This window comes from Rutilus rutilus, assembly GCF_951802725.1.
Source record: "Rutilus rutilus genome assembly, chromosome: 7".
Lineage (NCBI taxonomy): Eukaryota > Metazoa > Chordata > Actinopteri > Cypriniformes > Leuciscidae > Rutilus > Rutilus rutilus.
In genome coordinates this window covers 43,963,013-43,988,729 of record NC_140221.1, presented here as the reverse complement: position 1 = coordinate 43,988,729, position 25,717 = coordinate 43,963,013, and the positions used below count along the sequence as shown (strand labels likewise).

General features: G+C 38.7%; 1 protein-coding gene across 4 annotated transcripts in view; it reads left to right on the top strand.

Annotated features, from left to right (window-relative positions):
- unc5ca (unc-5 netrin receptor Ca) overlaps window positions 1-25,717 on the top strand; it is a 140,491-nt gene that overhangs the window by 58,764 nt on the left and 56,010 nt on the right. For all 4 annotated transcript variants that reach the window (XM_084413984.1, XM_084413982.1, XM_084413985.1 and 1 more), the window contains exons 3-4: window positions 5,134-5,277; window positions 9,426-9,529. In XM_084413984.1, coding sequence (XP_084270110.1) covers window positions 5,134-5,277; window positions 9,426-9,529 — 248 coding nt within the window. The remainder of the gene's footprint in view (window positions 1-5,133; window positions 5,278-9,425; window positions 9,530-25,717) is intronic.

Below are 25,717 nucleotides of genomic sequence, written 5' to 3'. Positions count from 1 at the left end.
AAAAAAAAGAAAAAAAAAAGAATTGTCAATTTTGATTTCATGGTGACTTTAAACAGACGTGTTAACATGTTTACGCAATATCAGAAACACATTCACAAAGTCAAGTAAGTTTCCAGTGATTTCTGTAAATTAAGACAGAATTTATTATGTGGTGGCTGATAGTACTAGGACAAATATTAAATTAATTTAATTATTTAAATATTTAAATATCAATTAAAAATGCATGTATAATAATTATAATTCGAAGAAAAACAATTATATATGATAAGGTTTTAGAAATGTTGTATATGAAAAATGCTGCACAGGGACTTATATAATAATATAATAATTTGAAATGACAATAAAAACAAATCCTAAAATCTGAGTTTCAATCAATTCATTGAAAAGGACAGATTAAACTGATCCACTGAAATCAAACTGAATTTACTAACTCTTTTTTTGGGGGGGGGGCTTTTTGAAACAATATTTGAAATCAGAGACAGTAATTAAATATCTTGTTCTTAATGATCTCATACTCGTACAAAAATGTGGGGTCGGGAAGTACAGTACAAATACACAGTAAAAACAAGAACTGTTTTCTATTTAAATATATTGTAAAATGTAATTTATTCCTGTGATCAAAGCTGAATTTTCAGCATCATTACTCCAGTCTTCAGTGTCACATGATCCTTCAGAAATGTTTGTGATAATTATTCACATGCACAATATAAGCGAATAACACAGAACAGTAAAGAGAGTGAATGGTCCAGATTAATATGCCGTGTCTGTGTTCTTGACAGACGTCCCAAATAGAAATTCAGCAGGGATTCAGTTCGGTGCCAGTTTTAAATTCATATTCACAATAATCCAAAACAAAAGCGTGCGTGCTTACAGATCTTATTGTGAATGCACCACGTTCCATTATTGCTGTCATTGATTTTCTGCCTGTTTTTATATGTGTGTGTGTGCATGTGCTTTTACATGCTTTGTGTGTCTTTTTATGCTTGCAAATCAGTGCTGAATTGAAATTCATCCAACAGTCTATTGTTAGGGGTGTTTTTAAGGCACCATTACTGTTGCTACTGCTCATAGGGATTTGAACAAACCTCTTAACATTAAGGTTCAGTGCGTTTGAGCTCCAGATATGAATAATTCTTCAAATCATGTGTGTTGTAGGAGAGGAGTGCTGTTACTTTACTAACTTATAAAACAATAAAACACTTACATTAAAGGAGGGACCCGTGTCTAGAAAATCACAGAGACTTGACCAATAAGCAACCTGTCAGTTTTGCACTACACACTTTTTCTTCAGAAATGTTAAGATCTATTTATATTTTTTCCGCAATTAATTCAGCTCACTAATAGTCACTTAACATAAAGGGCCCTATCTTGCACCCAGTGCAATTGACTTTGTACACTGACGCATGTATCATTCCTATTTTGCACCCGACGCACAGCGGACTTTTCCCTCGGCAGACGCACGCCGGTAAATTAGGGAATGAACTTGCGCTCCCGGGGACGGTTCAGCGAAAAGAGGAGGCGTGTTCCGGCGCAAACGTTCCCTGGTGCTATTTTGCAATTCCAGAAAACAATTCCGCCACTGACCAGGAAAAACCTAGTCTAAAGTCAGTGGCGCGTTTTCAGTGGCGCGTTCACATGCTATTTTAAGGGCGCATGCTTGGCCATAATGTAGTGAGTGCACAACGCGCATACACTTTGCTTCTCTCATCTACACAGACGCAGGCAGCAGTTCCCATTTTTGGTATTCCATTCCAATATTCCACACGAGGGAAATCATTGTGGTGTCCATGAAGATGTGAAAAAATAGGCATAAATCTAGCTTACACATTTACCCAAATTATTATACGCCTGTTTACCAAAGCTAATTTGTGTGGGTTTCTCCCATCCCCATACAATGTCACTTCTCTGTGTTTTACGGCCCTGACGAGAACGTCGGTCTCCTCGGCTGTGAACCGCTCCTGGCGCGCGCCTGGCAAATCCACAGTTATAATAGCATCCGCCATGGAACAAGCGCGCCTGCTCTTAAAGGGAATGTGAGATGACACTCTGATTGGTTTATTTCACGTTACGCCCAAACCACACCTATGAATAATGAAGCTACTTCAGACCAACCCATTTTAGATTTGCGTCGGGCGCAAGAGTCATTTATCCCGCTGGTATAATAGCAACACCGAGATCCGGCCACAAAGTTCCTTGTGTTTCGCCTTTGATTCTTTCGTTTCAGATCATTAAAATAGGGCCCTAAGACTGTGTTTTGTAGATAATTTCAGCATGAGGTATGCCGGCTATTTTTTGCAAACTTCATATTTTAAAGGTACACTATGTAACTTTTGGCACTCTAGCGGTTAAAAAAATATAAACTGCTTAGATTTTGCGGAAGAACATTGTTTTGGTTGTGTTTCGGCTCTGTTACTGTGTGGATGAATATGGTTATCCGACTGCTCATAAAACATTCACAGGCTTAAGAGATATAACCAGTTTAGATGGAAAGGATCTCAAGCTGACTAGCTGAACACTTTACTGTATCTTTCCCCGTTAATAGACACACTACTTTCTTGAAAATAAATTCCAGCACAGCGTTACAACAACAATAATGAAATGATCTTCACAATAGATAATGCTTCACAATGAACTCTGTTAGAGAGCTATATGGCCATTTATCTGTTCAATAAAAGACCTTACTTGGTGAGTAATAAAAACGCATCTCTGTGTTGCTTATACAACATTTCAAATCTCTCAGTTCTCAACATCTCCGAAAAGCCAAGCCAATGTTGATTCTTGTTTTATTACGAGCTCTGTCGCGTTCTCTTTTTCCCTGCAGACTCTCCTCTGTTTTTTTTAAAAGAGTGATTCCCTTACCCCTTTTCCACCAAGGCAGTGCTGGTGCCGGTTCGGAGCCGGTGCCTACTCGCGAACCAGTTCTTTGTGTTTCGACAGCCAAAGAACCGGTTCTCGGCCAGGAAAATTGGTTCCAAAGCGGCACCAACTCTTTGCTGGACTAGAACCGTTCTTTTACCACGTCATGCTTACGTTGAGGGTTGGGGGCGGGGTTATTGTCGAACTTCTTCACGAACGTAACCCCCGTCTATAGTAATCCAGACGAGCAGCACAAATGTGTTCTAAACGTCTTCTTCTGACCCCAATATAGGATCGCAAAGCCAGGAGAAACATTTGAAGAAAGACGATGTAGTCCGCCATTGTAATTGTTACGCTTGAAGTTGGCGAAAGCTAAGACGTATGGCAACGTACACAGTGACGTAACGATGTCGTTCACTGGGCTCTCTAGTCAGTGGAAAAACAAACAAGTTCTGAGAAGGTTCGCAAGTTGAACTTTGAACCAGCACCAGTTCCGAACCAGTTCTTTTTTGGTGGAAAAGGGGTACCTGTAGGTTTGAGTTTTAGCTGCTCCTTGTCAAACTTTTTCACTCGTTGTGACAACTAACCTATACCAAAAATGTCAAAATAGCCGGAGCAACTTTATGACGAGACACGCATGGGCAAGTGACGAATACACAATTTCCCAAGAAGACCATCCTGACAGGTCTAAAATATAAACACTTATAACAGGCTTACCGTGGTGAATCAGGGTACGACAAAAACGCGTTTTGGAAGAAGGATTGATGATGCATTGATAGTGTACCTTTTAACATAATTTATTGAATCTCTAAGTTACTTTGCTAGAATGTTTAGCATGCAAATTGTAACTGACAGTGACTGTAATATTTGCATGCTCTTTTGCAATTTCTCTATTTACTTGATTTGTGATTGATCTTTTCTTTCTTGCATTTTTTTAAACTTTCTAAGCCGTCTTTTCTCTGCACACACACCATGAAGTGTTTCTCAGGCACGGCCGACAGAAAACAAGTGTTTTGAGATGTGAGTGTCATGATAATAGAACTTAAGATTAAAACTTCTTCTGCTTGCCTTGCAGACACTGATCTTTCCTTAGGGAATGCAGATTGGGTTCCCTGTTTGTTTTCTATTTTAATTTGATCTATCTTTACTTTCTTTGATTATCTTAATTAGTATTTCTGTCTTGTTTTCCAGTACAAATGATCGAATTAAATGAATTTTTATTTTTACACAACTTAATTTGTGGAACTTATTAATTGATCTCGACACGAAAAAACTTTTTGAAGTAAAAAAAAATATAAGCTTCATTTAAGATATATTTCCTGAAGTCTTAAAACCTATGCAATTTTGCTTCTCACATACATGTACATACATACAGGTTTTTTTGCAGTGTGTGTCTGCATTCTTCAGTTTAGATCATCATTCTTTACCTCATCCTGTGTGAATCCTCTTTTATGGGTGTTTGACCATGAGTGATGTTTGTTTAAACATTCATGTGTGTGTCTTTTCATTCTCATTTCACGTATTCTGTTGAAGGCTACAGGTTCCTCCCGTTCACATCCAGCATTCTGCACCAAATGGTGCCATAAACACACAAATCCCCTAAGCACTAAACAAATACACACAGAGGAGGGTAAGTGTGAACTATTGATTTCTATCAGGGAAAATTTCATGGAGACATTGAGGGGTTCATTATTTATACATGTACAACAGACATCTCATCCAGAGAGTTCAAGTTATTGGAGCAGGATTGGGCATGAAGCTGATATTTTTTACACATTTTACATTAATGCATTTGACAGACGCTTTTATCCTAAGCGACTTTAATTGCATTCAAACTACGCAGTTCATCAGTTCGAACCCATGACCTTGAGATTGATAACGCCACGCTCTGCTGTTTGAGCTACTGGAATGCTTTTTTACGGGAATGTTTACACAAAATTCTTGTCTCCTCTTTGGTTAGAAACATGAAAAGAATTGTTCTTGGCATATTTTTCTAGATATGTTAGAAAAGCAAACACAGCCATCCCGGGGCTTCTTTGATCAGCTGACACTCTCAAAACTCATGCAGCTACACTTTCTTTGCAAATGCTTCTAATGCAGATATTTACGGCTGGATTGCCTAGTTTAGGATACATGAAAACATTTTATTTTAAATGTGCAATTAGATTTTATTCGGTTTGGCAAAAGTCTGTGCTTGTTCTCAATCAATGTGGACCCGACGTTACGCTCTGCCGGTGTGAGTCTGATGTGTGTGTGTGTGTGTGTGTGTGTGTGCAGGTTTGGTGGTGAGGGAAGCACGGATTGAGATTTCCCGACAGCAGGTGGAGGAGTTGTTTGGTTTGGAAGATTACTGGTGCCAGTGTGTCGCCTGGAGCTCTGCAGGAACAACCAAGAGCCGCAAGGTGCACGTCCGCATCGCATGTGAGTATAAACACACTCACACACACGAGTCTTTGCTCTGTCTGCTCTGACTGCAGGAGATTCACAGACTCTTTGTCTTCATGTTTATTGACACGCACACACACACACACACACACACACACACACACACACACACACACACACACACACACACACACACACATATACGGTCTGTGAGATAGTCTGTAAGCTGGCTGAAGGTAATGGAGCATTTATGCAGATCAGAGACTGCAGACAGGAGACAGTCTGGAGCACACAAACACACACACACACACACACACACACACACACACACACACACACACACACACACACACACACACACACAGACACACACACACACACACACACACAGGGGACTGTCTGGACATCTCTTTATGGTCTTATTAATCTTGTTAATTTCCTGACGTTCATCTTGAGTGTGTGTGAGTTAGGAGCAGGTTAGCTGTGTGGCCCAAGGACACTTCACTCTCCCTCTGTTGTCTCGGGCTGAGTGTGTGTGTGTGTGTGTGTGTGTGTGTGTGTGTGTGTGTGTGTGTGTGTGTGTGTGTGTGTGTGTGTGTGTGTGTGTGTGTGTGTGTGTGTGTGTGTGTGTGTGTGTGTGTGTGTGTGTGTGTGTGTGTGTGTGTGTGTGTGTGTGTGTGTGTGTGTGTGAGAGAGAGAGAGAGAGAGAGAGAGAGAGACACAGAGACTGAAGCTGACTAGCAGTACAACACAAGAAACTTCCTCTCTTGGGGATTCTTTCAGATAGATAGATAGATAGATAGATAGATAGATAGATAGATAGATAGATAGATAGATAGATAGATAGATAGATAGATAGATAGATAGATAGATAGATAGATAGATAGATAGATAGATAGATAGATAGATAGATGGACAGACAGACAGACAGAGACATCGATAGGATGGATGGATGGATGGATGGATGGATGGATGGATGGATGGATGGATGGATGGATGGATGGATGGATGGATGGATGGATGGACGGACGGATGGATGGATGGATGGACGGACGGATAGACAGACAGACAGACAGACAGACAGACAGACAGACAGACAGAGAGATAGATAGATAGACAGATAGACAGACAGGTAGACAGATAGACAGACAGATAGATAGATAGATAGATAGATAGATAGATAGATAGATAGATAGATAGATAGATAGATAGATAGATAGATAGATAGATGGACAGACAGACAGACAGACAGACAGAGAGATCGATAGGTATATAGACAGATGGATAGATGGAAGGACATACAGAAAAACGGTTGGATGAATGGATACTAGATAGACAGACAAGCCCTTATTCATAAAGGAAGTAAATAATGTCTTCATTCATCTAAAACCGGTCGTATGTTTCAGGTTAGACTAGAGTGATAATAATGAGCTTATTTTAAATTAGTGCTATAGTTAGCTTATATTCAAAACAATAGATGTGAATAGAAAGTCCCCATAGATATATTTACATAGAAGGTGTTTGTGTATGTGTTGACTCATTCAGTCATGGTGTGAGCAGAGGTGCATTGTGGGTACTCTCAGCTGGGTTATTTTACGGGTGATTGAGCAGGGCAGAAATTTCTCTTTTTCACACGCCAACACACACAAAGATACAAACACACTCGCACAAAAGCACACTCCGCAGACATACGGCCGCTATCACAGAGAGAGGCGAACATGACAGGAGGATTGAACAAGATGATAGATTATCTCACTGATTCACCGCCGACCACAAATTTACTGCGCAGATAAATTTGTGTGAGTTTCTGCACTGTCCAGTGTGTGTGTGTGTGTGTGTGTGTGTGTCACTGGAGATGATGGGTTTATCCGGATCACGAGTACACCTCTGTTTTGCAGTTTTGTTTGGATGGTGATGGATGCTTGAATCTTCAGGTCGTTGTGATCGGTGTCTGTGTTCAAAAGTTCAGGATATTTTTGCATTATGAAGAGAATGTCATCCACAAGTCACATTCACAGTCGTTGGAAAACCATGCACGTCATTTGAATTTTGGATAATAACTTGGCAATTATGTACAGCTTATACAGTTAAGCTGGGAAGCTACTGAATATGATAAGCTGCATATTTGATTAGTGACTAATATATATTATATATGTATTATATGACTTAAAAATATATTTTAGATTTTATGAGTTTAGATTGTATGTATAGTGATATGTTACTTTTGATTAGTTTTATAACTAAATATTTTATATATTAGTAGTTTAGTGACTTTTAATAGTCAGAGATGTTATATTTGATTAGTGACTTTAAATATTTATATTTGATATATTATTAGTTTAGAGACTGTGTGTCGTGATAGATGCTATTTTTGATTGGTGTACTGACTTTAGACAATTATATTTTATATCTTATTAGTTTAGGGTCTGTGCATAGTCAAAGATGATATATTTACTTTAATTGTTTTATATTTCCAATATCATTAGTTTAGGGATGTTTAGTAATGAGTGTTATATATAATTAGTTCAGTGACTTAATACATCATTTATTAGTTTAGGGACAATGTATAGTATAATGATATATGTTATATTTGATGACTTTAAATACCGCTGGACATTATATGTGATTAGTTGAGGGACTGTGTGGCAGCTGTGTGAAGTCGAGACATTATAATTATGAGTGAAATAGGAGTGCTGTTATACAGGTGTGTGTGTGTGTGTGTGTGTGTGTGTGTGTGTGTGTGTGTGTGTGTGTGTGTGTGTGTGTGTGTGTGTGTGTGTGTGTGTGTGTGTGTGTGTGTGTGTGTGTGTGTGTGTGTGTGTGTGTGTGTGAGGTTTCAGCTCTTTTCAGGATATTAATGCTGTTTAAGATTTGTTGCTGTAGCAATGTAGAGCACTAAAACTATGAGTTGAATGCATTACCGTACGCGCACACACTCGCACGGACACACACCCCCTCTGAGACGTGATTTATTTGCCTATTACCTCGATCAGTAATGTGAAGGAAAACAGACATGCACAGTTTGTGTGTGTGTGAATGAACAGAGTAGTAAAAGGCTAGACAGGCTGAAGATATGTTTTATGCAGACATGTGTGTTTTATGTCCAGTTGAATGGAGGAATCGCAGCGGACACAATTGAAGGTTCAGGGTGAGCAGCAGCTCTGGGTGAAATAGTTAAATATTATATTTCTTGATCTGAATATTTTTACAGTGTTTTGACAAGTGATATAGCTCAGGGGAACATCATTTCAACTACAGGCACATCAGCGATTGCTGCGAAGTAGATTCAGAATGTTTTATGCAAAAATTAATGTACAGTCAAATGTAGCTAAAAATGCTCAAGGTAAAAAATTTCTTATTCTCAATCATTTTCATTATGCATCATGTACACAGTAACAAAATCAAAAAAATAATCAATATTCATATATTATATTTATTTTATGTATGTATGTGTATATATATATGTAGGCTATATATATATATATATATATATATATATATATATAAATGTATAACTATATTATTTTTATGGGCAATATCACATTTTTATTTATTGTAGTATTATATTAAATATTAATGGCCTAGCGCTAGAGAACAGAAATGAAATCTTGCCTTCACAAAGCTCACAGAGCAACAGAAAGAAAGACATTACTCACACGTCTCTGCATTTACAATTCACAGGTTCACACATGAGGTGTTAGATGGATTTGAGGAAGACTAGATGAGTTTGGCCTTCTCTCCGCGAGACCTCAAGTGTTAAACACCCACTCACACACACACACACACACAACACATACGAGCATGGAAAGACACAGAAACCGACAGGGGGAAATAGATATTCACACCCGCACGTGAACATTATGAGAATACAGTGAACGAGTCGAGCAGGTCATGCTTTGACCTGAGAATATGGTAGATGGTGGCGTCATTCACACGTGGCGAAATGTGACGAAACCAATCACACATTATCAACTACACAGACAGCATCACAGTGAGATGAAAATCTGCACTTATTATAATTGTCTGGTTTTTTTTTTTCCTCATATAAACCTGGAAATAAGCTGGAAGTTTTATAAAAAATAATATGAAAAGCAAAATGAAATGTAAGAAATATTCTGCACTATTTCCAGGTGAATAATGAAATGTAAGTAAACGAGTCGCTTCTCTGTCTCCATTCTCCTCAGTCTTGAGGAAGACGTTTGAACAGGAGCCCTTGGGGAAGGAAGTGTCACTCGAACAGGAAGTGCTGCTGCAGTGCCGCCCACCCGAGGGCATTCCGCCTGCTGAGGTACACACACACACACACACACACCTCACATGTGTTAATACTGTACAGATCATCTTTGCCTATAGGGATAAATGTCAAGCTCTATCTCGGGTCGCTAACTGTCAAAACAATTTTTTATAATTAAACATCAAATTAAACAATATATATATATATATATATATATATAAAATTTTTTATATATATATATATAATATTATATTATATATACTGTGTGTATATATATATATATATATATATATATATATATATATATATATATATAAAGATTAAATATATAATACATATATATAATTAATCTTTGTTAATGTTAATAAAAATATAATTAATTAATATAAAATAAAAATGTAATTAATCAATTAACTAATGTTAACAGATACAACTTTTGATTTGAATGTATTAGTAAATATTGAAATTAAGATTAGTAAATGCTGTGGAAGTATTAGTTTTAGTTAACATTAACTAATGTTAACAAATGAAACCTTTTTGTAAAGTGTTTTTGTACATTTAATGAATGATTTAAGTATCAAATTAGTACTTAAAATGTACTAATTAATTTCTAATCTTCCTAGTTATCTAAGAAATCAGACATTGTTCCTCTTTTGTATGCATACATGTAAATGTAAAACATGTTAAATAATACCTTTTATGCCTTTTTAAATGTTCAACTTTCTTTAATTAATGTAATGTTGCTGTTTGAACATGAAAAAGCTCTGCAAAGTTATAAAGCACAAAGTCCCTCCAGCGGGAGTTATTCTCTATATCAGTGTTTCTGAACTCCCTGAAACGCCTCCATTGTAGTCGTGAGTTTTCTTCCGGGAATAAACGCGTCACAATATTCCTCATTTAAGCCGGAGCAATAGCACAGCTGTACATTAAAATATTGCAATATTTTATATTGCAAATCAGAGCTAGAAGAAGACAAATTGTTAGTGCGAGTCTCGCTGGCTCATCTGTGACCAGGACAGCAAGTCTTTGTGGTGTATCGAGAGCTCTGGAGTCCAGGGTAATGTCGGCATACCTCCAGTCCACATAGGATGAACCACATCCAACAGGAATAACCGTCTGCGCAAGAGGAATCTGTCCTGTCTGACTGGGATGTCCAGGTACTAACCCGGATCAGATCCAAAAAACATAAAACCACATCTGCCCAACTCACTGCAGAATTAAATGCGCACCTCAACTCTCCTGTTTCCACCAAAACTGTTCGTCAGGAAACTCCAGAGTCAATATTCCTGGTCGGCTTCTATAGCCAAACCTTTGATCGCTCGTGCCAATGCCAAATGTTGGTTTCATTGGTGCCAACAGTGCAAATCCTGGGCTGTGGACACACTTGTTCTCTGATGAGTCCACCTTCAATATCTTTCCCACATAGCTGCAAACTTTAGACCATTACTGTATGTTGTAGTTGTGTGTGTGCACATGTTGAGCTTGTCTGTCATCATATGTGTGTTTGGAGCCGTCAGAGTTCTTTCTGCTCCTGACTTTGACCCGGAGGTCTAGGTTTCCCAGAAGACCCGTAAACGACAGCTGCGGCTCCCAGAGGACACGTCACACACACTTACGCGCACACATACAACGAAAACACACACACACACACACACACATTCGGGCCGAGTAAGTTGAGTTGTGAAGAAGAGCCATGTGAATTCCACCGAGTGCTGCTATATCTCTCTGTTCCGCTCGCTGACTCCGTCTAGACTAAAAAAAAACCTCGCAACGTCCCTGGATGTTCCCGGAGGGTGCTGGGAATACAACGACCCCGGTCAGGATCCACATTTTCAAGTAAATATCATTTGCTGTTTCTGAACAATGCGAGCGACTGACCTCTCTGTTGACCGGGCGTACTTTCTGAACACCCACAGCGTGAGCCACAGCCGTTCGGGAGCCAGAACGCTTTAAAATAACAGTGTGCTTGAGCAGAAACTGAAATCCGGCCAATCACAGAGCCCTCATTAAAAAAAACCAAAAAAAAAACACTGTTTCCATGGCGATAGAAAATATACATACAGGTTAACCTGGACTAACCAGCAGGCCATAGTTGCAGACGAAGACCTCCACTTTATACAGTCACAATTATATTCTTGGCCTCTGACACACACACACACACACACACGTGTAAAGCATAATACAGTGGCTGGAGTTTATATACTGAGGGAGCGATGAATGGTGTGCTATTCATAACATCCGTAAAATCTGCAGAAACCATCAGAACGCGGTGGGAAACACATATGCAGATACACTTGAAACACTCTAGAGATGCACATAAACACACACACACGATTGAGACTCAAACTGTATTTCATACTCGTGTTGTTGAAGCTGCTCTGTAACTGTGGCTCCACGCTTCTCATAATTTAAAGTAGTTAAAGTAATTTACAGTACAGTCCATGTAATTAACAGAAAATCACAGAGACTGAACTTAGTCTTATTAGATTTATAGGTATTCCTTAATACACTCCATTAAACACTGGCAAGAAGTCTCTTACTGTACGCTCACCAAGGCTGTATTTATTTGATCAAAAATACAATAAAAACAGTATCGGATTATTATTACATTTTAAAATATTTTTTTTTTAGGATTCTTTGATGAATAGAAATTTCAAGAAAACAGCATTTATTTGAAATAGAATGTGTGTGTGTGTGTATTGTTTTTTTTAAGTATTTGTTTTTATCTAATATCAACCTATTTGCATGTCACTTGGTTATATAGATTTAAAAATAAATTTTGTGTACATTTACTTTTTGATTAAGTTAAAATATGCATTTTTTTAGTAGAGGAGACCAGAGCTTGTTGTCACACTTTTTACTCAAGTGAATATTTCTCAAGGTAAGTATATATTTGAAAGTCAATTTCAGTTTTCTTCATAAAGTCATTTCCACTGTTACTGCGCAGGACAAAATGATACAGTTCATTGAACACATGCTTGCTTTATAGCATGTAATATCGGGGGAATGTTGTCACACTATATGGATTTTTTTTGTTTGTTTTGTGCAAAGGAAACCTGCTATTAAACAGGCTAATAGTATTTATGCACGAAAAACATTTATGAAATACAAAACTATATAAAACATACAAAAGTGCTGCACAGTTGTTTCGGCCAAAATAAATAGCAACCATTAAAATACATGAAATTACAACATATAAAACACATGTGACAACTTGCCCCAATGATACTGTGACAACCTCAGACAACCGACTGCAAAATTCACAAAAAATAAAATAATGATTTAATTATAACGTATATTAAATATGAATTATAGATTGTTTAGATTAAAAAAATAATAATAAATCTTGGTGTTATAAAAGTAGCACGCGTTTGTGTAATTGCACAGTTGACTGGTGACAACTAGCCCCGGGGCCGGTTGCACCAATAAGTTACAACTTAGGCTAGTTTTGACGGAAATGGACACTAAGTTACGACTTACGCACTTCTAAATATTTTTGCGTTGCACCATTAAACTTAGTTGAAGCGTAACACTACGTATAAACTAAATATTTACGGCAGCCTCCGATCAGGAGTAACGTTCAGTTGGAATAAAATATCAGACAGACTGAACTGCATTAATAAGCTCTTCTTTTACCTGACAGACTTAAGTTCTTTAGACTTATATGATAATGCTGACATTTACACTCGCTTACATTTTAAGAGAGAACATTATGTGAAAAGATTACCTTGTTATCTCTCTTTAACACTTACAGCGCGCCGCTGTGCGCATCGGTCCATGTTGTGCATGTCAAATATCAGTCATAATCAATAAACGTAATTTCTTATGTTTGTAAGAAAAAAATTGATACAAAAATTGTATCAGTATTTATTTATTGATCCTTATAAATACAGTTTCTGAATGTTATATGCATATAAAAACACTTATGCTATTCATGATCTAATGGAAACGTATTTTTACCGTTAGTAACGTGAGGCAAAAGAATGAAGGATAAACTGAAATTCACGCCATTTCAACACAACCTCTGCTCCCGTATTTGATGGCTGCTATTGGATCATCGAGGCGAAACGTCATATTATGCGACTACGCATTACTTTACGGAGAGCTTACGACCTACTAGCTGCGTTCTGCCTTACGAACAAATGGTGCAACGGAATAAAGTACAGAGTTAGTTACAAACTAGCTAGTAGTTACTAAGCCTCTAATATGGACTTACGAACTTAGAACTTACGAACGGCTGGTACAACCCGACCCTGGTCTCTACTTTCCTAACTTACTGTGTTGGGGTTGAAATATTATAGTAATTGCTTTTCCAGTGTCTATGGTGGTTATGACTCAGATTTTTTGGATCTTTTGTGGGAGAATATAATTTAACCGCATACTTTACACTGTTATTTGATGGCGGAAAAATAGCTTGTTAGCAGAAAAGCTGCAGTATTTGAAAAACAGCTAAGCTGCTGTCACACTACTGACAGTAAAGTTAGCAGCCTTGCTTGTTTTAGCTTCTCCTCAGCGCTGTTCCACACACACACGCGTTCGACAAAAAGCTGCAAAACAGCTTCCAGCAGCGTGTTTGATGCTTCTGCAGCCTCACAGTTAATATCTCCTTCATTAGCTCAGAGCAAAAGCACTTTACTGTGTTTTATGCTAATGAAGATGGAGATTGTTTACGGTAAAAGACTTTTATGGCAAGCCATTAATTAAATGTGCCGATGTTCTGTATGTTGGTAATGTGTCAGCACGTGTGTAAATTTTGAAAATGCATCTAGAGATGGAGTGAGTTATTATGTCCGAGTCGAGTTAATGCAGTACACATGCTGACACGCACATTTTGACATCTATGCGTGCACACGCCAGGACAAAGTCATAAATTAACTGTATCTATCTACGTGTCCGTTGACCAGTAGCATTTTAATATGGCTTGAACCTGTTGCAATTTATGCATGAATACGAGTTATATGAAATATAAGTTCCCAAACAGGTTCTACCATTGCATAAGATGTTAAGACTTGTTTTCAGGGAATGTATCTTTAATGCAAGTATATTTTGTCAGATTTTCCCAATGTTTTTAAGTAAAACTAAATTTGCTTTAGTAAAAAGAAAACCAGTTGTGCTGCTTGATTTTTATTTTATTTTTGGAGCCATTTTGGAGCCATTTAATGCATCATTTTTATTTTGCTTAGTGTCGAGGAAAGTAAAAAGTAATGCATTACAAAATTGTGTTACTCCCTATTTTTGGCAAATGTAAAACAGTTTAAGTTTGGTTCAACTCGCAACAGAACGGGTTTCCGTTTGCGCTCGAAAAAGAAGCAAAATTTATAAAAATGCCCCCCAAATTTAAGATATGGCCAAAAAAAGTATTAATATTAATAAATAAATTGATAAAATGTCCTTGTATGAGTTCTAAAGGATATAGCTGGTTAAGCAATACCACACGAGCAAGAGTGCTTTTGTCCGTGTGTGTGTGTGTTTGTGCGAGGTGTGTTTAAGCTCTCAAGCGAGCGCAGAGGTCAGGAGGAAGTGTTTTCCTGAGTGTTTCAGTATTTATGTGTGTGTGTGAGTGCTGAAGTTCTTTAACATGTGGCGGCCGTGGGGAAGTGTGTGTTCATTATGCAGGGCTCAAGGGACCAATCGCGCACGCTAAACACACCTGATCTCCATGCTGACCCGTAACCGCAAATCTGGCCCTGCTGTCTGCAGCTGTCATTTATCTCAGCACGCTTTCATTCTCCTGCTCTCTCGTTTTTTCACCCTCCCTTTATGTTTTTTCATCCCTCTATCCATTCATAAACCCAACCGTACCTTTTTCAGGCTATTTGTGGACATTTTATTAATATTACTGTATACTAAGTTAGAGCTGTCAATGAATTTTTCAAATCAGATGAACTAATTACATGATATTCTGATTAATTCATCTAATTGTTTGAATTTGAACCGTCATTACTTTAATATTAGATAAACAATATATATTATTATGATAATTGTACTTTTAATCTTTTATATATCAATCATATAATTTTTCCAGGTGCACTTAACATTGCAATATTCATAAAAACGATTTCTCTTACACTTACAAATCAATGCGCGACTGTACCTTTAAGAGTTTCATGTCGACGACCTCTTTGCATGTGAAATGAATGACAGGCTGCAAAGCCGTTATATTGTGACAGATTCATGAAACAGTCCACAGCATTTTAGCTTCAATATGTTCTGTTTAGAATGTTGAGTTCTAAATGTATGTGATCACATACAACAAACTCTTTCATTTCAAGAGATCAAGGAGAAAGAATGTGAGGCCTTAAAGGGTTTCCTTCTCCAGTACAATAAATAGTTCTTTTGGCCTTAATGATTTCTTCATGAATATTTCCAGTCATTTGTTTTAACAGCGAGTGCCTGTAGACAATTAATAAGAAATAAGAGTGGTGATATGAAAGGTTACATGCAGAGATAATACAGTGTGTGTGTGTGTGTGTGTGTGTGTGTGTGTGTGTGTGTGTGTGTGTGTGTGTGCATGTGTGTGTGTGTGTGTGTGTGTCTCTGTGGAGTTTGTGATCTCTGGTGGTTCTCGGTGCATCTGTGTTGTGATTAATGACCGTCTCTCCCCTCAGAGAGCAAGACACCGCACAATAACAGCTCAATACATCTCTCATCTCATTTCTCTGTTCTCCTCTCATCTTAGTTTTCCTATTCTCTCTTATTGTTCAAAAATGGCTCTTTCATAACTCAGTGGAGATCTAATGGAGTTTTTAGTTATATTTAATTTAGGTATCATCTTTGCCTAAGATATTTCTTATGAAATTCTTTAAGAGAAGTAAAGATAGGAATAAAAAACACCATTTGCTTTAAAAAAATCTATTTAAACTCCTGTTTGAGAAATAATATATGAAAGACACCTTATGTGTTCTGGATGGTTAAGTGACTTCTCTGTGATATTCTCGTCTCTACATATAGCTCGGGTCTCTCCTTCATTGTGTCTGTGGGATTTTTATCACGTGTTTTATCATCCAGCAGGTGAAAATCATGTGTCTAATCACAGGAACAGCGCTCCTCTTTTCAACAACACACGATTGGAGGAATCATTCATATCTGGAGCTCAAAATTATAGTGACGCTTGCCTATGCAAACACGAGGGATTAATAGTTGGTTTAATGGTTTAATACAATTGTCAAGTCATCTTCATTTATATAGCGCTTTTAACAATGTAGATTGTTTCAAAGCGGCTTTACAGAAATACAAGGATACTTGTCACATGAGACAACATACAGTGTGTGTGTGTGTGTGTGTGTGTGTGTGTGTGTGTGTGTGAAAGGTATATATAGCTTTGGGCCTCAGTGACATGCTCCGATGGCCCAGTTCTGTCTGTTCAATGGCCCCCAACCCTCCTTGAATCTGTGTGTGTGTGTGTGTGTGTGTGTGTGTGTGTGTGTGTGTGTGTGTGTGTGTGTGTGTGTGTGTGTGTGTGTGTGTGTGTGTGTGTGTGTGTGTGTGTGTGTGTGTGTGTGTGTGTGTGTGTGAGAAAGATAAATTTCCCATCCGCCCAACTGCACAGAGGAATTTTTCCGCTCCTGCGTCTTTATTTAAGTCGGCGGCAGAACTTTGATGCCAACACAAAAGAAACAGACTGAAAGACTGTATCTGCTGAAATATTAACGCAGTCATTTGCTGTTCAGAAACGTTCAGATCTCCACACACCTCTCTGACCTGAGCAGAGACACCGTACAGGGATCAGAACATAAGGAGCTTTACCACAACAGAAAGGAGATTTGAGAGCTGTGTTCTCAATGGAAAACATGCATACTCTGAAAAATATCTATTTTTAAAACGTAACGATACACATTTCAAACTGCCATGTGCAACATTGTTTTCACATGACATCACTACAGCTTTGACCTGTGCGTCATATCCTCCACAGCTAGAGAGTTATTAGTTGTTGAAGTTCACGCTGACAAATAATCGGATAGAGAAAAGAGAATTTGGCTCGCTGATCTCTGAGCTCAGAGTTTGGCCCGGACTCAGAGCTCTACCCCGTATCCCTGGCTGGGACAGGAATAATAGAGAGTGAGGAGTCGAAGAATGTCACAATGTGTCGGCCATGTATTTATGTATAGGCTATATATAATTGATGTCAAATCGGACTCAAGTCTGCAGATAATATACACTATGTTTCAAAAGATTAGTCAATAGTGTTTTTTTTTAAAGAAATTAATGCTTTTATTTAATCAGCAAATCAGCATATTATAATGATTTCTGAAGGATCATGTGACACTGAAGACTGGAGTAATGATGCTGAAAATTCAGCTTTGATCACAGGAATAAATTACATTTTACGATATATTCAAATAGAAAACAGTTATTTTAAATTCTAACAATATTTCCCGATATTATAATTTTACTGTATTTTTAAGAAACTAAATGCAGCCTTGATGAGCAGAAGAGACTTCTTTCTAAAACTTTAAACAAATCTTATCGACCCACAACTTTTGAATGGTCGTGTGTGTTTATATATAATTTATTATATTTATTTCTGGTTTATCCACCACACTAGAAACAGAAGGTCTGGTCGGGTGCAGTGCATTGTGGGATACATCAGTGTGTATGTGTGGGCCTGACAACCTCTAGTTTCACTGACTTAATTAACAACAGCAATTGTGCAAATTATGTTAATGAGACTGCTAATACCAGGCCGTCAGTAACATGGGCCACTGTGTGTGTGTGTGTGTGTCAGTTGTTTGAGAGCACTGCAGTCGTTACACTAATAATCTACTGACACAGATGATTATAGAAATGTATACAGTATGAATACATATGCATAAATCAAAGCTGATCATATTTACTTTCTTAGATGTGAATAAAATTATGGACTGGACTAAAATATCTATTAGTATGATTGTAGGACTTTCAACAAGATATACAGTATTGAAAGTCCTACAATCATACGTCTAGATATTTCAGTCCAGCACTGAATACACACTCACCACACACTTTATTAGGTACACCTTGCCAGTAGCGGGTTGGACCGCCTTTCGCCTTCAGAACTGTCTTAATTATTCTTGGCACTGAATTAACAAGGTGCTGGAAACATTCCTGGTTAAATCATTCCTGAATCTCCTGTTCCTCCACATCCCAAATCTGCTCTACTGAACTGAGATCTGGAGACTGTGGAGGCCGTTTAGTGGTCTCACTGTCATGGTCAAGAAACCAGTTTGAGAGGATTTGATCTTTGTGACGTGTGTGTTATCCTGCTGGAAGTGTCCATTAGATGAGGAGAACACTGTGGTCATGAAGGGATGGACAGGGTCAGCAACAATACTAGTGTAAAAAGTAGTGTAATACAAAAATAAGTAGACTGTGGTGTTTAAATTATGCTCAATTGGTACTAAGAGGTCCAAAGTGTGCCAAGAAAACTCACACCATTACAGCTCCAGCAGACTGAACCGCTGATATGAGGCCGGATAGATCCATGCTTTCATGTTGTTTACGCCAAACTCTGTCCCGACCGACTGAATGTCACAGCAGAAATCCAGACTCATCAGACCAGGCAACGTTTTTCCAATCCTCTATTGTCCAGTTTTGGTGAGCCTGTGTGAATTGTAGCCTCAGTTTTCTGTTCTCTGCTGACAGGAGCGGCACCGGTGTGTGTCTTCTGCTGCTGTAGCTCGTCTGCTTCAAGGTTGGACATGTTGTGTGTTCAGAGATTGTTGTTGTGTGTTCAGAGATTGTTGTGCGTACAGAGATTGTTGTGCGTTCAGAGATGGTTGTGCGTACAGAGATTGTTGTGTGTTCAGAGATTGTTGTGCGTTCAGAGATTGTTGTGCGTTCAGAGATTGTTGTGCATTCAGAGATTGTTGTGTGTTCAGAGATTGTTGTGCGTTCAGAGATTGTTGTGTGTTCAGAGATTGTTGTGCGTTCAGAGATTGTTGTGTGTTCAGATTGTTGTGCGTTCACAGATTGTTGTGTGTTCAGAGATGGTTGTGCGTTCAGAGATTGTTGTGTGCTCAGAGATTGTTGTTGTGTGTTCAGAGATGGTTGTGTGTTCACAGATTGTTGTGTGTTCACAGATTGTTGTGCGTTCACAGATTGTTGTGTGTTCAGAGATTGTTGTGCGTTCACAGATTGTTGTGTGTTCAGAGATGGTTGTGCGTTCAGAGATGGTTGTGTGTTCAGAGATTGTTGTGTGTTCACAGATGGTTGTGTGTTCACAGATTGTTGTGCGTTCACAGATTGTTGTGTGTTCAGAGATTGTTGTGCGTACAGAGATTGTTGTGCGTTCAGAGATTGTTGTGTGTTCAGAGATTGTTGTGCGTTCACAGATTGTTGTGTGTTCACAGATTGTTGTGTGTTCAGAGATTGTTGTGTGTTCACAGATTGTTGTGTGTTCAGAGATTGTTTTGTGTTCAGAGATTGTTGTGCGTACAGAGATTGTTGTGCGTTCAGAGATTGTTGTGTGTTCACAGATTGTTGTGTGTTCAGAGATTGTTGTGTGTTCACAGATTGTTGTGTGTTCAGAGATTGTTTTGTGTTCAGAGATTGTTGTGCGTACAGAGATTGTTGTGTGTTCAGAGATTGTTGTGCGTTCAGAGATTGTTGTGTGTTCAGAGATGGTTGTGCGTCTGACGGTCGACTGCGCCCAAGTAGCAGTGCTTCGCCTGTGCTTCCCCCCAATATAGTCCCAAATCAGTATCTGCCTAGGAAATCGCCTAGTGTTAATCTGCATCGCTATTTGTACTCGTTGTGAATATGCAGGCCACAAGAAGTAATTTGTTTTTTTTATTTTATTTTTTTTATCACTTTTACTCATGACATGCTAGCTGGCAACAAAGGATTCCATTCATTATGCTAAGCTAAGCTAGCGGTGGCGCTTCCAAACTAAAACAATGCATGCACTGAGACAAAAATGCGTTTGCCCCAGGGGCGTAGGAATGACTTTGACATTGGGGGGGAACATATTGGCCACTATGAATCAATGTCCATCCCACCACCATAATAGTAACATACAGACAGTATGGTCACATGGTACAACATGTATGGAATCACAAACAGCAAATAAATAAACCAAATCATCCATTCTGTTTATTATTAGACAAATATTTGAGTTGGGAAACATAAAAGTGTACAAGCCCCCTTGTAACTGCGGGCAGAAAGGAGAGTGGCACTTTACAAGGCAAATATTTGATATGTAACACAGAGAAATCGAATGCCAGCTATGTAAAAAACTCGTTACCTCTAGGGGGGTCCGGTAGCCTGGGTGCCAGCCCGAACCCCGCCCACAATATTTTTTGGTCGGGAAGTTCGGTCTGGACTCGCTCCGTTGAGGAGCTATTATGCCCGAACAAAAATTGTTCGGACCAATCAAATTGTCAGGGCGGGCTTTATACGATGATGGACAGATAAGCAACGGTAACGTCATCATCCACGTCATCAACGAGCGTTTGGGTTGAATTCAAATGACTGCCGCTGAAGAATTGAGATTTCACGAGTTCACGCTTACAAATAAGTCAGATAGAATAAATGCATATTTGGCGTGCTGTCTGAGGAGAGGCTTCGGGCTCGGTATTCGGCCCGAACCCAAAGTACTCCCCCCGTATTCCTGGCTGTGGAAGAACAAGCCAAGAGTGAGTGCAGGGATGCTGAAAACTGTCATGTTAGGTGAGTTGACCGAGTGAATAAATATATGCTTTCCTCTCATGCTGATAGACGGTTGATTGGATTGATTATTTGAATGTGCTCCTCCTGAAATTTGTTTATAAAACATCATGTGTAGATTCCGCCATCGCGTCTGTTATAGAAGATATCGACAGCGCATTCATTTTAAAAGAGGAACAGAGAACCGCGATCGGAAACATGAATGAAAAACATACGTCACTTACTCCGTTGCTCTGATTGGTTGTAGGTCTATCCAATTGAGTGCAGAGGAATTTTTTTTCCTGGTTCGGTTGAAACACGCCCCATAATCAAAGCTCAATGGAGAAGTATCAGACTCACATTCTGACTAGAATTGAGTATGACGACGTCAGGCTAGGGGTCCGGGGGCATGAAAGAGAATTTTAAATATTTGAATTAATAATCTCATTTAATACAGTTGTATTTTTGTAAGAAAAATTTTTAACATTTTAAAGATAAATTCATTAATCTGGTGCATTTTGAGTCACCCGAATCCGCTGTTAAAAAAAATTATCCAACCGCCCGAACCAATGATATTCTTTGATTTAGATATCTGCATCTGATCATCACAATTATTCAAATTCTCAGTGTTAAGCATGATAATATGGTAAAATATCACACTGAAGCAGGCTGATTTAAAAATAACATTTATTTAAAATAAAAGTTCTTCTTTTGGCAAAATTACATTTCCTTAATAGCCTAAACTTCAAACTTAAATTGTCAATGTTAAATCAGCTCGATGGTGTTTTAAGCCCCCAATGGCTCCTTAGAGGCAGCTAACCCTACCCTCAACCTTAAACCTACCCATCCCCTCGCTGCCTGGAAGGCGCCGTTGGGGGCTTAAAACACCAAACACCGTTAAATCACTGTTGGAAAACACTCTTATCGGAATAATTTTTTTACCTTTATAAATGGCTCCATCTTTCATTTCAAATTCTTAAATTTGATCAATACATTCAGTTAGAAATTAGAATAATAAGTTACCAATCAAATTAAATAATTTACATTGAAAAAATACAACTGTATTAAATGAGATTATTAATTCAAATATTTAAAATTCTCTTTCACTTGTCCCTTCAAAAAACAACAACAAAAAAAAACACACACGTGTCCCGGACAAGCGTTAGGCTGAATCCCAATTCTCTGTCTTACCCCTTCCCCTACCCCTACCCCTTCGTCTTACTCCTAGCCCTGGTCCCTTGAAACCGAGTGGTAAACGCTAGGGGTGAAAACATACCCCTATGAAATGAGACGCCACTTGGTTACATCATACATCGTTACTAAGTGGCTCTGTGTCACCAGGGGCAACAAGTGTTGATCACAAACTTCCAAGATGCCGTCTGCAAGTGTGTTTATGTCGATTGCGTGGGTATTAGAGATTTTTTTGCGATTGTCTGCAACAAATCGGAGAAATCAAGGGAGAAGAAGAGGTCTACGACGCCTACGGATGCTGGTGGATCCGCTTATGGTATGTATGGATTGGTAACAAACAACGTTTACCGAACTAACCAACACAGTTATCTGAGCTGTTAGCTATAACGTTATTTTGCTAATTTTTATTAGCAAAAAATAATAATTTTGTCCCAGTTCAGCCCTGCTAACGTTATGTGCTTTGTTCTTGGGGAAGGGAAAAAACTAACGTTAGGGTTGCCAAATATGTCCCGTATTTTGGGCATAATTTATTTGTCATAATTAATAAGGCATAATTTATATTTCCCTTGTCCTATTTTTTGACTGGAAAGCTGATCTAACCACTGACTGATACAGCAGCAGTGCTGATCACGAAACTTGAGAATGATCACGACACCTGTTATCATCCTATCAATAATAATATATCATTATTTAGGGACAAATCATTGTTTGATTTACCGCTCCGAGCGGGACTTTCAATGTCAGCATTTTGATTTCGGCAAATCAGTTTCTGGCGAATGCAAACAACATGATTATTGATTCCAACATCCACCCACGCAAGAAAACATGCAACCTACCTGAGGGAATAATACGCTGAATAAACATTTCTGATTATTATCAATGTAGAAAACAGTTTTTTTTTTTTTCATGATTCTTTGATGAATACAGTTTCAGAGTTTTCTGAAATAGAAAGCTTTTGTAACGTTATAAATGTCTATACTGTCACTTTTGATCAATTGAATGCATCCTTGCCTATTACTTTTCTTAATTTCTTAAAAAATCTAAATGAGAATTGGGATAGCCCTTACTCTCACGTGAACGTGCAAAACTAAGGGGAAGGGGGAAGGGGAAGGGGGAAGGGGAAGGGGTAAGACAGAGAATTGGGATTCAGCCTTAATGTCGAGCCCTGATATGTTTTCCTTGATTGGTTTTCCCTGAAGAGTTAAAGGAGCCGTATGTAAGATTGTGGCCAAAACTGGTACTGCAATCACTTTCAAATTACTGTAGAGCGGTGTATCCCCTCCCCCTCCCCCTGACTCGAGGTTGCCAGATAGGCTGCAGGATCCAGCAGGAACGTTTGCAGCTGCAGCTGTGGTAACTAGAGCTGAGCTGGCAACACGGATGCCGAAACACTACTGACTTCGTGATTGGTAGATAGGTGGAGGGTGGCGCTTCAGGCCAAAACACAACATGACAACATCAACATCAGTTGAGGGCTGCAACTTCACTTTTTAACAATTGACAAATGACAATTTCTTGGCCGGACTACTGTTGTCAGTGATATAAGTATTTGAAATGAACATGATTTCTTAATGTCTAGTGACATATCAGGGCCATTTTATGATTAATTGAAATACATTTCTTACATACAGCTCCTTTAAGTTGAAAACGAAAGTAAAAGAGTGACGCTCGTTCATTGCGTTTTACCGTGATGAGAGTGTCTTTATTTAAAATCAACACATTATAATGATTTATCTGTCATCCACCCTCGATTAATTGGAATGTTATGTTTGTATTACTTGGCCCGCCCGACCCGCGGATTATCCGGCAAACTATACGGCTTGAGAATGGACACATGCCGGGAACCCGCAACAGAACCGTCACGGTGGAAAAACGGCTGCCTCATAATTCTCTATGCAGGAAAAACCCCTCTTTGTCGCGCTTTCAAAATAAAAGTTCCAAATGTACAGTTTTTGTCCCTGCGGTATAGGCTAATTTTTGGGTGGGACACACGCAGCATTTTCCAATATTGAGGAGGACACGTCCCCCCCGGTTCCTACGCCAATGGTTTGCCCACCTATCTAAATGTAGGAAAGACGGTGAATAAGCCCTATTTCAAAAAACGGTGGAGTGTTCCTTTAAAGTTACCCTGGTAGACGTCCTTTACCGGTGGAGAAGTGGTTGAGCTTGTTTCCTTTCTTATAATAGCAGACTTTGTTTCCCAGTGAAGTTTTAATGAATGTTTTGTTTCTCAAAGAAGTTCATGAAAAGAGTTCATCCAGCTGAGAGAATTCCAGGAAGATTCTCTCTGTCTGTTCTTTATGAAAATAGAAAAATCTCTTCACAGCATCCCTCAAATATCTGTGTCACACACACGCACACACACACACACACACACACCTCAGCCCGCAGACGACACTGCTGGAGGAGGCTGTCAGCCGCGGAGTCTGATCACAAGAAGATGAAAGAGACAAAAACTGATTCTACATTTACTATCTTTCTCTCTATCCTTCCGTAGATACAAAAGAAATCAGCTCAATGTGGCTTGGCATGATTGTTCGAAACATATTATTTCCAGATGAACCACATATGATTTATCAAGATGAATTCGGATTAGATAGCAGATGAAACTACGAGCGGCTTAAAGGTTCACAAATAAAAGTAAAAATGTCTCTAAAATGAAAATTCTTTATTCGTTCCTCGTGTCATTCCAAACTTGCATGACTTTCTTTCTTCCTGCATTTGTTTGAACTCGAGGTAAGAGTAAATTCCAGGCTTTCTTAATAACAGCATTGACCTGTGTTTCATATCCAGCTGGAGAGAGATAGACAGGACAGAGAGCGAGACAGGTTGACAGCAAGTCATTGTATATCAGATTAAATATTAAACACAATTCTTGAGGATGGAAAATGCAAGTTAACGTCCTCATTTCAGCTAATGAGGACGTTAACTTGCATTTTCCATCCTTAAGAATTGTGTTTAATATTTAATCTGATATACAATGACTTACTGTATATGGTGCATGACGGTATCATACATTTTATATATATATTATTCCCTAGGCAGAAGCGTTGGCCGTGGTGAATTATTTCTCTCATTACACCCGAACTCTCCATCAGCTTTTTTAGTGCTCTGCATGAAAACAGCATTGCTGAATAAAGCGGTTCAGGTGTGTGAGATTACAGTAGCAGTGGTTCACACGCCGATCGCTGAATATGCTGCATAATTCACGATAGCCCACTTAGCACAGATGTAGAGCACTTCTGAGTTCTTCCAGTTCTTACCTCATGTACCTTCACTGAAGCCTATATATTACAGACGCCCACTTCATTCCCCCTATGGTGCGTTTCTTGATTGCGAGGCTCAATGGCGCTTGCTTGAATTCACAATGAGAGCGTGTGCAATCTTCGGCGCTCGTGAAAGGACGCAGGTTTCCCTCTGTGGGTTTAA